The sequence below is a fragment of the Neofelis nebulosa genome, chromosome 1 (assembly GCF_028018385.1).
Source record: "Neofelis nebulosa isolate mNeoNeb1 chromosome 1, mNeoNeb1.pri, whole genome shotgun sequence".
Taxonomy (NCBI): Eukaryota; Metazoa; Chordata; class Mammalia; order Carnivora; family Felidae; genus Neofelis; species Neofelis nebulosa.
This window is the reverse complement of record NC_080782.1, coordinates 68,910,618-68,926,451: the sequence shown is the minus strand read 5'-3', so window position 1 is coordinate 68,926,451 and position 15,834 is coordinate 68,910,618. Positions and strand designations below refer to the sequence as shown.

The following is a 15,834-nucleotide window of genomic DNA, read 5'->3' as shown; positions in this document are numbered from 1 at the left end:
TGTTGGTTTAAGGTTCAGATCTTATTTTTGTCTTTGGTGACCGAAGAACATCTTGAAACACTGCATTGAGGGGTTGCAGCTGACAGGGATGCAGAATGAAACAATGAAAAACTGTCACTGCAATGGGGCAAGATGTGTGCTGACATTAAACATTTAGAGACTTTGACTCTTTCAGGCTCCTGTTCCTGAATATGACTCTACTTTCACCCCCAAGAAGAATCAATTTTGAGGTTATAACCAGTCTTCTTAACAATTCATCTAATCTAAAAAAACAAAAATCAATGAAAAGAACAGGCTTGTTAAATAATAGCAAGTCAATCATGTAGAAGAAATACAATGACATGTAGAGTTGCACACATTATGTTTTCAACGTATGATTGACAGTTCTTATAAATCACAGCCTTGTTCTTCAACCTTTCCCTAATGAGCATTCGGAGGATCTTTCCTGAAAGCACATACACATATTGAAAAAACAAAAACCAAAAAAAAAACCACTTTAAATGAAATGCAAAAACAAATGGAACAAGAAATCAATGCATTGAAATGTTTTAAAATGATTAATATTTTGACCTAACTATTAGAAAAAACATTCAACATTGGAAAAAGATAACAAGATTCTTTGGTTCCATTTCAAGACCGTCCCATTAAAAAAAAAAAAAAAAGAAACTCATAACTTACGAGTCTTCACACACTTGACAAAGACCATTTTGAATGACTATGAAGCATATCATTACAGAGACCCCTGGGGCCATGCAGCATAGTTAACACCCCCTCCAGACTTCTCTGTTTTAAGAGATTCTGTATCTGAAGTTCTCTTGCATTTCCAAAGAGCAAGTTGTCAGTCTGATGGCAAGGGAAGCCAAGCTCTATTGCTTCAACCTCAAAATCACAAAAGTCCTAATAAGTCCTCCCGTAGAAAGTCAATCACTGATTTGTAGCCTTCCTTACTGGGAGAATGCTCATGATTCTAAATGGTCTTAAAGTTAGGCATTTTCATCCTAATTCTCTAAAACTTCCTGAAACATGGTTTCTTTCTAGAATTATATGAACACATTTTAAGCTAATCATTTAATTTCAGCAAAGAAAATAGGTTATACTTTAGAGAAATTACTTAAATGTTATTTTCATATAAATTTATTTCAGCTGTTCTGTTCTTTTTACTTAATCTTTCCATCCTCTAAAAAAAAGCAAAGTCATTCCTAAAATTGCAACTATGTGGGGTTATGGATATATTAACTAATCTTATTGTAGTAATTATTTTACAGTATGTACATATGTCAAATCATTACATTGTACACCTTAAATTTGCATGTTACATGTCAGTTATATATCAAAAAGGTTGAAAAAATTAAAAGGTGTTAATATTAATAAGTCTATTAATTAACAAAATGGAATCTCTTAATAGATTCCTCATGTATAAAGAGTAAAAAATTAAAATTAAAAAAAATGTTTTAGGTTATTTCTAGCATACTTGTGTCCTGAGGTTGATCAGTCAAGAATGTATTTTGTTAAAAATTTTTGGAAGACTTTTACTAAGACAGTGATTTATATACTGAAATTATTGACAGGTTAATTTAATGTGATAAGGAAATTAAGAAATGGATGATATTTAATATATATCTTTTACATGAATATTTGAGTATATTAATTTTTCAATTGGTATAAAAATGGGTATAAGATATTTAGTTTTCTTCAGTGTTTGCAAATCACTTTCCCTTGAATTTCTTTTCTTTCCTTTTTTTTTTTTAAATTTCATGAGTTACCATTAAATAAACATAGACTAAGTTGAATGATATGGCCTACATTTTGGTAATTTTTTAAAAATCTTACCTTTGAACAATATGGTTTTCTTGGGAAGATTTTTCACTGTATTTTTTATCAAGGTATGATTACATATAGGAAGTTTCACCTATTTTATTCTACATCTCTACCTATTTTAACAAATGTATATAGTTGTATAACTACCACCACAAGATATACAAGTTCCATCATGCTAAAAAACTCTCCCATACTCGTTTGTAGTCAGTTCCTCCCTTATCTCTGAGAGCTAATCTATTTTCTGTCTTTGCAAGAATATTATATAAATGGAGTGACACAGCATATAGTCTTTTGAACATGGCTTCTTTCACTCAGGGTATTAGAGAGTCATCCAAGTTGCTGTGTGCGCACTAGTTTGTGCTTTTTATTTCTAGATAGTATTCCCCTATATGGATGTGTCACAGATCGTTAATCCATTTTCCAGTTGAGGGATATTGGAGTTGTTGACAGTGTTTGATGATTATTAATAAGCTGACAACAAGATTTGTTTTCAAGTTTGCGAGTGAACATAGCTTTCAGCTAACTTGGGCAAACACCTAAGAGTGAGTTGGATGGATTGTACGGTATTCTTAATTTTAGAAGAAGCTGCAAAGCTGTTTTCCAAAGTGGCAGTACCATTTTGCATTCCCTCCAGTAGTGTATAGGTGTTAGTTGCTCTACTTGTTTGCCAGCTCATGGTACACACAGTCTCTCTCTTTTCTTTAAGGCGTTCCGTTAGGTATGTAGTTGTATCTCATGGTGGTTTTAATTTTCATTTCCCTAATGACTAATGATGTTGAGCATCTTTGTGCAAATTTTGCCACCTATATATTTTCTTTGGTGAAGTGAAGTATATGTTAAAATCTTTGGTTCATTTTTGAAATCCATTATTTTTTATTGATTGGCTTTGAGTTTCTTTGTAATTCTAGATAGAAGTCCTTCATCAGATACAGTGACTTGTAAAAATTTTCTCCCTGTCCCTGGCTTTCAAAGAGCGGATATTTTTAATTTAACTTAGGTCCAGTTTATTCATTTGTTCTTTGATTTATTGTGCTTTGGTTTTGTATGTAAGAAATCATTGCCTAACTGAAGGTCACAAAATTTTCTTTCATGCTTATTTTTTTTCCCAAGTTTTAGAATTCTAAGTTTTATATTTATATCTGTGCTCCATTTTGAGAATTTTTTGGTAGAGTGTGAGTTTGGATAAACGTTTTTGTTTTGTTTTGCTTATTTGATGCATATGAGTATCCAGCTGTTCCAGCACTATTTATGTTGGAAAGACTGCCCTTTCTTCACTGAATTGCTTTTTTTACCTTTGCTGGAAACCAACGGGCCCTATATGTTTATAACTGTATCTGGATTATTTTTTTTTATTACCTTCTTTTCCATGTTTATTCTTTCTCCAACACTGCTCTCTTGATTACTGTAGCTGTATACTAAGTCTGGAAATCAACTATGTGAATCTTCTAACTTTGAAGACAATGTGTATTCTGCTGTGTTTGTGTAGTTTTCTCTTAATGTCAGTTTAGGTTAGTTTAGTTAATAATGTTCACTCGTGCCCTGGGGCACCTGGGTGGCTTAGTCAGTTAAATGTCTGACTCTTGATTTCTACTCAGGTCATGATCTCACCAGTTTGTGAGAGCTCGCCCTGCAGCACAGAGCCTGCTTCGCATTCTCTGTCTCCCTGTGTCTCTGCTCCTCCTCTGTGCACACACTCTCTCTTTCAAAATAAACATGTAAATAATAATAATAATTAAAAAATAATGTCCGTGTCTTCTATCCTTGGTGATAATTTGTCCATTTATCCTATAATTTCCTGGGAGGGTGTGTTGAAGTCTCCAATTGTATTTGTGGATTTGTCTTTTCGTCCTTCAGTTCTATCAGTTTTTGCTTCATGTACTTTGAAGTGATATTGTTAGGTACATACACATTTACGTTTGTTATGTCATGCTGGGAAATTGACCCCTTCATAATTAAGTAATTTCTATCTTCTATTTACTCTGAAGTCTGGCTGGCATGATATTGATATAGCTATTTCTGCTTTCTTTTGATGAGTGTTTGCATAGTATCTCTTTCCTATAATTTTATTTTTAACATATATATGCCTTTATATTTAAATAGGTTTATTGTACACAGCGTACAGTTTGATCTTGGTTTTTCAATCCAGTCTGCTGATCTTTGATTTTAATTAATGTGTTTATAAAGTTTATATTTAATGTAATTACTAATATGATTAGATTAAGATCCACCATATTTTTAACTTTTATTTTTAATCTTTTGTTTCTTCCTCTCTCACATTTCATTTTTGATTATTACATTTTAGTTTCATTATTGATTCTTTTTTCTTTACTGATTATTTAAGTTATTTTATTCATTGTCCTAGGCTATACAATATACCTCTTTAATTAATTAGAGTCTACCTTTAAATAATTTCATAATACTTAAGATGTAGTATAAGGACCCAACAGTATTTTTCTAATTTATTCCCCTCTTCTTTGTGCTGTTGTCATGCATTTTACTTTACATATGCTATAAATACAATGCATTGTCAATAGTTTTGCTTTAGATAGTTATCTTTTAGACAATTAAAAATAAAGTTGAATTTTATATTTACCTCTACTTATTCTGTTTCTAAAACCCTTTATTTCTTGTGTATATGTTATGTCTTCCCAAAGTTTTTAAAAATGCGTTGAAATTTTTCTTTTCTATTAGCACATACACCACCAGTTCCTAACTTTTCCTGACTCTGTTAAAAATGGATTGTGAATGGGCAGTAAGGAACATGTTTGATTTCTATAATTCGTTCATGCTTACTCAGAATTTCAGAATCATAGGATTATGTCATAAGAGGTCCTTTAACCTAATATTCAAAGCGTGACAGATTGACTTCAACTGATCTTATTTTAAGATTTATCGGAAGTTCTCTTTCTGAGGTTGTAACTTAAGCCTGCTTGGTCTATGAGCCTCTTTTGTCTCTATTTCATTGTCTTCGTCTCGTGTAGAGAGGGAACATGAGGATCACACTGTCTGCTTTTTAATATTCTCTTTTTAGTATGTGTGTGTCTTTCATGTGTGAAGATAGTTATTGAGTCCTTTCTTGCCATTCCCCATTATACGTAAAACACATTCTGTACTTGAGTTTTTTATAGAGAGGTAGATCTACTTTTTCTCTGTATGTCTTTGACCATTTCTATAGTATTTTCTCCTGAACTTCTCACATAATCATTTTTGTTAGGGCATATATAAATAAATGGTAACAGTGTTCACCAAGATGAAAGATCCAGAATCCTTGTGGGACTAATGTTGGCTCTGGGAGAATGCCAGGGCACCAAATGAATTGTTGTAAATTCACAGGGTCCCCTGTTCGCTTGCCCCTCTCCCTGGAGCCATATGGCTAATTTTACTCCAGACACATACTTCTAGGAAAGTTCAGGGACTTTGAACGAATTTGGTGGATGTCCTCCAAAAGCTATGTTCAGGTAGCATTCATTCAGTGTTCAGGTTTTGCTACCTGGACAAAAGCTATTTTCAGTAGCAAAAGCATTCAGTAGGCTCAGTTATGCCAGAGCCTACTGAATGCAGCAGCCCTGGGCATGTTATTTATATAGGGATGGGCCAGGAGGAAAAGAACAGAATGGAAAGCTAGAATTTTTCTGAGCAAACTGTATTTAGTTGTGAGGAAAAAAAAAATACTCTCAACAGTTGAGCTGGTCCTATGGAATAACTTATAAACCCTTGTCAGTTATGAGGGTAACTGCAAGAGATACTTATTTTCAAGCTTTCCCCTTGATTTCATGTCCAGAGCATAACATTTTCTTTTTGTCTTTTTCCCCCTCAAGGGGTGCTACATCCATTGTGTACAGATGCAAACAGAAGGGGACCCAGAAGCCTTATGCTCTCAAAGTGTTAAAGAAAACAGTAAGTTTATTTCATTATATAACAGCATCTTTAAGGGATCTGTGACCTGGAGAAGTCAGGAACCCTAATTCACAGGACAAAGAGGTCAGAGAATTGCTGTGTGCAGCTAACTCATTTGAATCTTTATTATGAGAGTGTAGCCAAATCTGTTGTTTTCTGATGGAAACTGTGTGCCTCTTTGAAAGCAACTGGATCTCAGATTGGATGTGGTTGTTGGGGATAAGTGTGGTAAGAAAAAGCACTTAGAGCTGGGAGATAGAACTTGCTTTGTATACCAGTCAAATTTTCAGATATATCTGTGTGCGTGCATGCGCGCGCGTGTGTGTGTGTGTGTGTGTGTATTTTATGTGTATATAAAATCTCCAATCACAGTTTTATATACTAGAAAATCTTGCTGTTTAAAAATACCTAAGTGAAATACAAATAGAAGTATTTGTGAAAGGAGTCATCAGCTTCTAAGTTGATTTTCAAATGTTGGGTTTGTTTTGGTAGAGTGCAACCAGACTAATGTTATCGTTTCAGGGACTGAGCCTGCTCATTTAAGAAGTCTCTATTTGAAGAAGGAGGAAGGATTGTGTTTTCTTATTGCCTCTTCTTGCCATATACTTGTAGATGAGCTGAGGGGGCAAAGGTACTTAGGCTCATCTCTAATGAGTATGAAATGCAGCAGGTGAGAGTTCATGATACAAATGGCAGCATCTAACACTACCTCATGGTAGTTTCTGCACCCCGGGGAGTATTTGTCACTTTAATGCCCTACTGGCACTCTCTGTCCCTAGGGAATTTCCCCTTACAAAACCACAAAAACACACATTCTTCCTTTCTCAAATTCTATGTGAACACATATGTGAAATTTATATACTTCTGAAAACCCAGCTGTAAAGTATGCTGAGGAGAGAAATACAAATTTTGTAGTCAAGTAATACCTCTTTTAGGCCAAGGGATTTTTTTCTAAAGTCAGCTTAATATCACCAGCTGTTTATGTATATTGTCTGGCACAGGGAAATTTTAGAATCTCATATAATGAAGAAGAGAATAATGGCATGGGATTTTTTTCTATTGAGAAGTAGAATGACATTTTGAAATAATCTGTTAGAATTTAAAGTCACAGCAAAATAACAAAGAGTCTAATTGAAAAATAATTTAATAATTTAAATGGCAGTTGCTGCTATAAACCCTATATTCTGGATTTCCTACCTGGTGTAGGCAATGATTTAAGGTATTCCAGAATGTAGAGGAATCTTCTGATTGGTAAGTTTTGGAATTTTCTCTTAAATCAATTTCTTAGAGTCATAACATTTATTTGAATTAGGATTATTAAAATTTTATGAAATGAACTTCCTATTAAATATCTGCTTTCTATGAAAATAAGTTGGCATGCTCTAGCAGTGGTCACACAAGAAATGTTTCTGGACTTGGCTATCTTCTTTCCTGGTGGTTAAAAAAAATTGTCAGTAAAGTGGTTATTTTATTTTCATAGTTGAGGAAACTCTGAAAAGGATTCGCTGTATGAATGTCTAGGAAAAGAAACACTCAAAACTGACATCAGAGTGCTCAGAATCCCAAAAGACAGAGGGCTGGTTTAGAAAATATTGGATTATGTAAAAAATCTTTGAATGAATTGGAATAAGGGACAGGCGAAGACATTTGGTGAGTTTGTGACTCATTCATTGGGAAACTAAAGCTCTGGTTTGCCCTTGCTGTCTTCTCTTCTCCACCTCTGTTGTGGAAACATCTTCCCTAGAAGACAGGCAGGAAGAAAATGTGGACGGGAACCAAGTGTCAGATTGAGCTGCAGAGCGGTGCTAGAAGGCAGATGTTGTCAAACACACTTACTGCTGTGCCAAATGGAATAAGAGAAAATCCCCTGGGGAAACCCAAGTTTTGAACGTCAATTGGGTGGAATCTCCAGCATTGTCTCCTAGAATAAACTATTCACAGAGATGTGTAAACAAGAGAAATAGCAGGCAAAATCTCAGAAAGCAATTGCCTCCAGTGTTTAATTTCATATAGGTCATGAAGATACAACTTCCTTATCTAAATGAAATAAATGAATGAAGCCTAAGAATCTATTTAGAGAAGAAAAGCAATGCAGGGAAAATAAAGTATTTTCCTAGTGAATTCAGTTAAAGATCTCTTTCAGGGCAAAGGGGGCTTTAGGGGCGCCTGGGTGGCTCAGTCAGTTAAGTGTCTGACTTTGGCTTAGGTCATGATCTCACGGTTCATGAGTTCAAGCCCTGCATCAGGCTCTGTGCTGATAGCTCAGAGCCTGCTTTGGATTCTGTGTCTCCCTCTCTCTCTGCCACTCACCTGCTCGTGTGTTCTCTCTCTCTCTCTCTCTCTCTCTCTCTCTCTCTCTCTTCTCTCTCTCTCTCAAAAATAAATAAACATTAAAACAAAAGAAAAAAGAAAAGGGGGCTTTAGAAAACTTGAATTATTTATGTAATCTATTTATTAGATTGAGCCACATGAAACTGCCTCTATTAAATCATTTTTTTACCTACAAAAATGGTAATTTTAAGGCACTTGCAGGGCTCAGTTGGTTGAGCATCCAACTGTTGATTTTGGTTCAGGTCATGATCCCAGGGTCATAGGATTGAGCCCTGTGTTGGGCTCAGCTCTGAGTGTAGATCCTCCTTAAGGTTCTCTCTCTCTCTCTCTCTCTCTCTCTCTCTCTCTTTCTTCCCACCCCTTTTCCCCTACCCCCTCTAAAATTTAAAAAAAAATTTTTTTAATGGTAATTTTATGTGGTTCAACTAATAACTTTGGGACCACTATACTGCTTCACTTGTAAGTTCCTCAGGACCTCATTTTATGACTGGACATAAACCTAAAAGGTCTGAAAGATTGTCTGTCTGTCTGCTTATCTATCATCTATTATCAGCCAGCTGTGAGAATTTCCTGGGTGTGGTGTAATAAACTGACCCAAACTGGAAGGCTTAAAAGAATGGAAATTTGTTCTCTTAGAGTTTGGAGGCCAGAAGTCTGAAGTCAAGGTTTTGGCAGGGTTGACTCTTGGTGAGGGCACTGAGGGAGAACCTGTTCCATGCCTCTCTCCTTGCTTCTGGTGACAGAAGCCTGACTTGCAGATGTGTCACTCTAATCTCTGTCTCCGTTGGTACATGGCCATCTAACCCCCTATGTGCCATCTCATCTTCCCTCTGTGCATTGTCTGTGTTCAAATTGTCCTCTTACAATGACACCATCCCTACTGGATTAGAAGTTGGCCCTGCTCCACTATGACATCATCCTACATTAACTACTTACATCTACAACAACCCACTTTCCAAATCAAGTCACTTTCAGAAGTGCTGGTGGTTAGGACTTCAACATGTCTTTTTTTTTGGAGGGGGGCACGTTTGTGCCCATTATATGATCTATAAGAGAACACTTCTAAGGTGAATTTCAAAATATGCCATTCAATATTTTATCTGAAGATGAGTGAAACTTATTATCACATTCAAGAAAGTTTAATAAACCTAAGAAAACTTACCCAGGTTATAGGTGATTAAATTCACATATGAACATTTTTAAGTCCAAGAAAGATTTCCCATCTCTTTTACAGTTAATTATTTGATGACAATTATCCTCTTTCCCAGGATCTGTTTAAATACTTTTTCAGGACCCAAATTTATTTTATGGCAATATTATGTACTTTTCTCGCAGCTTCATATTTGGGGGAGGATTTAGTTTACATTGGCAATAAGAGACTTACTCCCAATTCATCATTGAGAATCCATTAGGCACTCACATATCTGAGTGATAGACAACAACTCTAATTTACCTATAGGAAGACAGACTAAAACACCAGCCCTTCTGGAGAAATCCATATCTCTTTGGTGGTCAGGTACAGGACAGACTTAATACTGATAATAAACCTAAAGTGAATTGTTGTGTTTAGGCCATTGGGTATTTTAACAAATAAAATAACTTTATGGGAAATAAACATATAATAAAAATATTTTTAATTACCATATATTTTATATATGGATATAATACCATGCACTTTATATATAGATAACTACATTTCTTAGAATTAGTATACATTAAAATACATATCGAGGTGCCTGGGTGGCTCAGTCAGTTGACTGTCCAATTTCAGCTCAGGTCATGATCTCGCAGCTCATGAGTTCAAGCCCCACATAGGGCTCTGTGCTGACAGCTCAGAGCCTGGAGCCTGCTTCAGATTCTGTATCTCCCTCTATCTCTGCCCCTCCCCCACTTGTGTCCTATCTTTCTCTCTCTCTCAAATAAATACAAACATTAAAAAATTTTAAAAAAGACGTATCAACCAAGGTAATAATGTCTGCAACTTACTTTCAAATAGTTAAACAATAAAAAAGTATGTGTGAGTATGTGTGTGTACATAAGGGGAAAGAAAATATGGAAAAATCAACAATTACTGAATTTAGGACAGTATTTCATGCTGGTATTTCAGCATTTTAGTATATATGAAAATTGTCATACCAAAAATTTGGGTTAAAACATACTTCAACATTGAGATCCTATTTTTCATACCTTAGCATTTCTTCTGGCCATTCAAAAAGCATTTCTAAATCGTGCAGTTTCTAATTGTTATGATAAACATCAGTGACTGTCTCTATTGTAGATGTACTGAAGTGCCAGAAAACAGAAAATTATAGTCAAATCAACTTTGTACCTGGACATTACCAGAAACAATATCCATTCATCTCATTCTGTCATTATAATGATAAAGCTTTGGGGACAGTAAGAGGAAACAAGAGAGGGAAATGAATTAAAAGGCTTTTGTGGTCATGCATTTGTTTAATTTTTTTTCCACTTAGAATTAATGGTCCTTGTACTGAAGTAGTCATCAAATCTCTAGGAGTGGCTTCCATACTTACCTCTTAAGAAAAAGGTAGCCTGTTTTGTAAATTTTTTATTTTGAAACAGTTACAGGTTCGCAGGCAGTGCCATATCTTATTGCCCATAAGTACTTCATTACCTTGCATGTAAGAACTAATTGATTGGCAGATATCAATGGGATTTTTACTGTGAACTTTGTAAAACATGAGTCAATGGTGAAGGAAACAAGACTTTTTTTCCTTCATGCCTGAGCCCTTCATCATCTCCATTTTTTTGTGATATTTAGAAGAAATTGAAGTAGAGAAGAAAGATTTACTAAGCTGCTTCCTCAGATTAACAACTTTGGGGCATTAAAGGATTCTGATAGATACAGCTATTAGGACAACCAGTGATTTACAAGGTAGAACCTTTTTACTGATATTACATGACTTTTGAATATGCTGAACTTAAAACTACTTAAAATGAGAAAAATAGATTCAAAAAAGTGTCAAAATTTGAACAGATTAAGCAGATGGAACCTTCAGTTTGGACTGAATTTTGCTGAGTTGAAAGGAATCACAACTTTTGAAGAATGGCATAGTGATAATGTAGTTACTATTTCAGGAGAGAGTCACATGCTTTACCTTTCTTCCTTAGGAGTACATCCCTGAGGGTATATCTAAATAGTGGCACTTCAGCCCTATCAATATGGCTTATATTCAAGAGCTGATTAAGATTTAAGAAAATTATGCTCCCCAATCATTTATAGTGTCCCCAGAATTTTAGGGACAAATATTTGAATTCTAGAATTCAGGTGAGATTTCCAACTGTGTGGCTCAGCTCTTAGTAGAGATTGCATTCATCTTACTGTAAAATCCATGCCCTTTCATGAAATACCCAGTACTGAGTCTAAGAATTAATCTCAGCCTGTAAATTCAGAATTTATGACTTTGAGAGCCAATCTCAGCATGTCAGTTCAGAATGCGTAAGTATTCTGACTTTCCTTAAGAATGGCTCGGCAGCTGCGGATTGTGATTATGGGCTCTGGAGCCAGACGGATGGAGTTCAAGATCACTTCTGCCAATTACTGCTTGTGTGGCTTTACAACAAATTATATAAATCTCTCAATCTTAGTTTCTTCATCTGTAAAATGGCTTTAAGAACATCTAACTCACGGTGTTTTCTAGTGAAGATTAAAATGAGAATTTGTGTAAAATATTTCTCAACACCCAGGAAACTTGTAATAAATGGGAACATTATTCTTATTATTAATTATAATGAGTCCACACAGATATTTTATATTATGATGGTACCACTTCATTCTATCCAATTCTAATGTTCTCATCAGTTTTATTTAAAACTGAGCACTAAGCAGTACCAGACATCCTGTGCAATACTGTATGAATAACATTAATTATATTGTTTTTGGAGTGTTTTTAAAATTTCTGCTGAAAAGGGGTATATATGTTACTACCATTATCAATCAAATTTAACATGACACTAAATAAATATTTCTGATCCTATGACCTACTTAAACAAGTCTAGGATGTTTGTGATTGCTAGACTTAGAATGCTTTCAATCTTAGGGCTCTATCCTGGTTCTTACCATTGGAGCAATGTGACTAGATCTACAATGAAGAAGCTGTTCCAGGTCTGAGTTTTGTCATATTTTAGTTATTGTAATGTAAAGTTACCTATAAATTTCTGTAAAGGTTTTTGTTGAATAATTTAATTTACTAGAGAATGCCTTTATCTTTTAAAAAATTTTTGTAAGTGTGAAAAGAAGAAAGAGGCCTGTTACTGTCTTCTCATTTAGTTGAAGAACCACACATTGTGATTTGCTAATCATTCTGTTTGTTAGTTTTTAATGTCTATTCATTTTTCCTTATATTCTTATGAGTTAACTATTGGAGTATATAAATATGTTGTGGGAGAATTTGAAAGGTTGCTCTGGATTAAACTGTAAAATATACACAGGCCTCCTCCCCAACTCTTGGTAGGTGAATCTTCAGGACATCTTCATTGCAGGAGATTTCTGTGTTCCTCCATTCTAAAATAGAGTTAATACCATTTATGCCACTGGATAAACTGAAGATTACCTGTTCTTGTCTCTTTCTACCTGGCCTTGGGGAACACACAAAACTGACCATGGGCCATTCATATTCCATTTGTTATGATGTACGTGAGAGAGATGTCTGGGTCAATCTGAGTTAAACATATGCATCTCTTAAATGCTGCCATAGCCACTTTTAACCACTCATGAATATCCTCTAAAAGTGAAGTCAAGGTCACCTTTGGTCAGTGACGGAGAGTAAAATAATAAATCACTAGCTCAAATAGACTTTTTGGGCCCAATTGAGGTCTCCAAACACATTAACGAAAGTAACTTGCGGATAACAAGCTGTGTCAAGTGAAGTGAAACTTCTTTAAGCATTCTGTCAGTTGAAACCTATTGATTTTCATAGGAACTATTAAGCCAGCTTTCCTGGAATAGGAACAGGGATATTTCTATTCAGTTTGTGACAGGTAAATGTCTACAAGAGAAAAGAGGTAGTGGGGTGGAATGTTAAAACCTTGGCCTGGTTTGTATGCTTTCCCATTCAGAGATTCACTTTGAAATCTGAACATTCTTGCAGAGAATTAGTTGTTGAAGTGTGATATGTTTTCTTTTTTGATAGAAACGCTGTGAGAATCTGTCTCAATTCAGCTTGCTTATCAGTCCTCTCATTATATTGAGCTGTCTTCAGGATATTTTGTTGCCTTTTAAAAAATAAACACCATAATTCAGACAAGGAGCTGCAGAGGGTGGTGGGAGGTGAGAGAGAAGGAGAGACTGAGAATATAGGCACGTCCCCGTGTGCTGTTGCCTGAAAGAAAACACACTTTGCAGTGACGCCATCCACTCAGGCTATCACATTTAAGCCTCTAGTACTTTTATAAGTAGTGGGCAGCTGGATCTGAAGTGATCTTCTTCCTTTATGTGCAGTCTATGAAGCAGAAAAAAGAGATGCGTAACTAGCCGCAACAGAGGAAATCTTACAGGAAGAGCTTATGTTGCCATTCCATGGTAGAAGAAAGAGACTAGAAACTTCTCAGAGAGCTGAATCGGAAAGGCCTTGTAACCACAGGAGAGGTACTGGGAGCAGGGAAGTTGACAGAAGCCAAGGTCAGAAGATCAGAGGTGGGGACTGGTGCCCAATGGGCCACAATCAGAGAACTCAGAGGGCTGGCAGGAACACAGCCTACCAGCCTCAGAACAAACTTGGGATTTGTAGCTTGCAAAGAAGGGGAGAAGCTATAATATTAGTGTTACCAGGGAAAAACATTTCAATAAATTTTGATTTTTATATTTATAGTACCACATTGAATGATGGTCAAAGCCAACTAGACAATATAAAAAGAGAGGTGAGAAAGAAGGCAAAAAAAAAAAAAAAAAAAGGATCAAGTCATAGAACTCCAAAACCATTAATCTGCTAAAAAAGAGGGAGTGAATGACTTTGTGCAGAGGATATTAGTTAGAAGGGATTCAAATAATTTTCAGTACTGAATTAGCTTTCAACTGCTTTTTTTTAAAGTAAGAATTCTCAAATCAACATATGCCACTTCAGTAGTTTTAACAGTAAAGGAGCATAATGCCAATAAGAATGGTGCCCACATTTAATTATTAAATATATTTGGCCCTTTTCACATGTTAACACAAAGTACCCCATGGGAGTATCTTACTTATGGAAGTTTTAGAAAAGAGATGTGTCCAAAGTACACAATAGCATATAGAACTTGAACCCAGGGCTTTTGAGTCCCAAATTTTGGTCCTTTCTATTTATACCAGCTAGATCCTCATAGAAGAAAGACAAAAAAAGGACAAAAAAATGGTAGGAATGATCATGGTCCAGATCTGAGACTGAAACTGGACGTTGCTAATCTGATAAAGGATGAAAAAGCCTTTGTTGACACAGACACAGAGAAACTGCGTGCATTTCTAAGTCATACTGTGAAACAAAGGCAAATAATACTCCCTATGTGCAGAGAACACAGGCAACATATTTATTTTCCAAATGCTGTTAAAAGCTTAGTTTGATGAGTCTCAGCACACAATATTCAGTAACAAATGAAAGAAGAATCACTGGAGAGTGTGTAATATACAGACCACATACCTTGCTTGGTGTGAATCTCTTTGCTCTTTGTCTTAATGGTAGATGGAATGCAGTGACCCGGGCTGTGGCTGTGTGTATGGAATTCTAGTTTCTTCTCTGCTGCAAGGATAAATTCGTATTTATCTCTACCCCAGAAATCTGAAAAATGTATCAAATGGATTGTTATATCTACAGTGCCTCCTCCCACCCCTACCACAAATACCAAGTTGTCATTGGGAGAATTTTTTTTTTTTCTGAGACTTTGGTATCAGAATAGTCTGGACTTATTTTTTCCATAATAACACCAGGACACATTTGAGTGTTGTGATCAACCCTGTGTAAAGGTGGGGCATACATAATAAAGTACTATACACTGTGAATGATTTTTTTTCATCAATAAAGCAGATCCAAGATTACCATCCTCACCTTTTAAATTGTGACATTTTTATAAAGGGAAATGTGGATGAGTATCAGAATTTACCTACCACATTTATATCTGCAAAAAAAAAAAAATTGAAATATCCTCTATTTCTATGACAATTAAAATTTTTCCTGAGACTGATGCCACTGGATATGTGGGGTAAAGGTACTTAAAATTTCCAGTCCAAGATATCTTAGTTTTTTCTCATTTAAGACTCTCTTTTAGTTTAGAAGAGTTTCTTTAGGGTAAATGTTCAGTGTACGTTTATCCGTCTCCAAGCTGTTTCTCCCTTGTCCTATTCTTTTGATGCTTTCTTAAGTACTCCATGGGAGCATGGTGTCTACAGCAAGGGTGAAGTAACCCATGCACCACCGCCATTACCAGCTGCTGGCACCACTGAACACCTGACTGGGTGAGGGCACCAGCAGCTGTAGACAGCTGGGGATACATCATAGGGTTGAATAATGGTCAGACAGTCAGGGACAGGACCAGACCAGCCAGGCAGCACAAAGTCAGAGATCAGCCCAGCCCATGAATCACGGGCCCCTTTCCACTGCCTTCTCTGAACCTGACAGTCCTGGAAGGTATCAGAGGGGGAGCAATGCTAGGACCATTATCATGGAATGTTGTGCATGTCTACCCAATTACTCATGCATGGGACTTTTAAATATGGAGCCACTTGGCCTGGAAGAGACTTAATGGGAGTACATGGAAGATGAGCACATCACTCTAAAGTGAAAGATGTTGAGAAGAACTGAG

At 35.8% G+C, this 15,834-nt stretch overlaps 1 protein-coding gene across 2 annotated transcripts in view; it reads left to right on the top strand.

Moving 5' to 3' along the window:
* CAMK4 (calcium/calmodulin dependent protein kinase IV) overlaps positions 1–15,834 on the top strand; it is a 215,790-nt gene that overhangs the window by 98,827 nt on the left and 101,129 nt on the right. The window contains exon 3 of one of the 2 annotated variants that reach the window (XM_058725170.1): positions 5,637–5,715. The exons of the other annotated variant lie outside the window; for it this stretch is intronic. Within the exon in view, the coding sequence (XP_058581153.1) occupies positions 5,637–5,715 (79 nt within the window). The remainder of the gene's footprint in view (positions 1–5,636; positions 5,716–15,834) is intronic. 2 annotated transcript variants of the gene reach the window in all.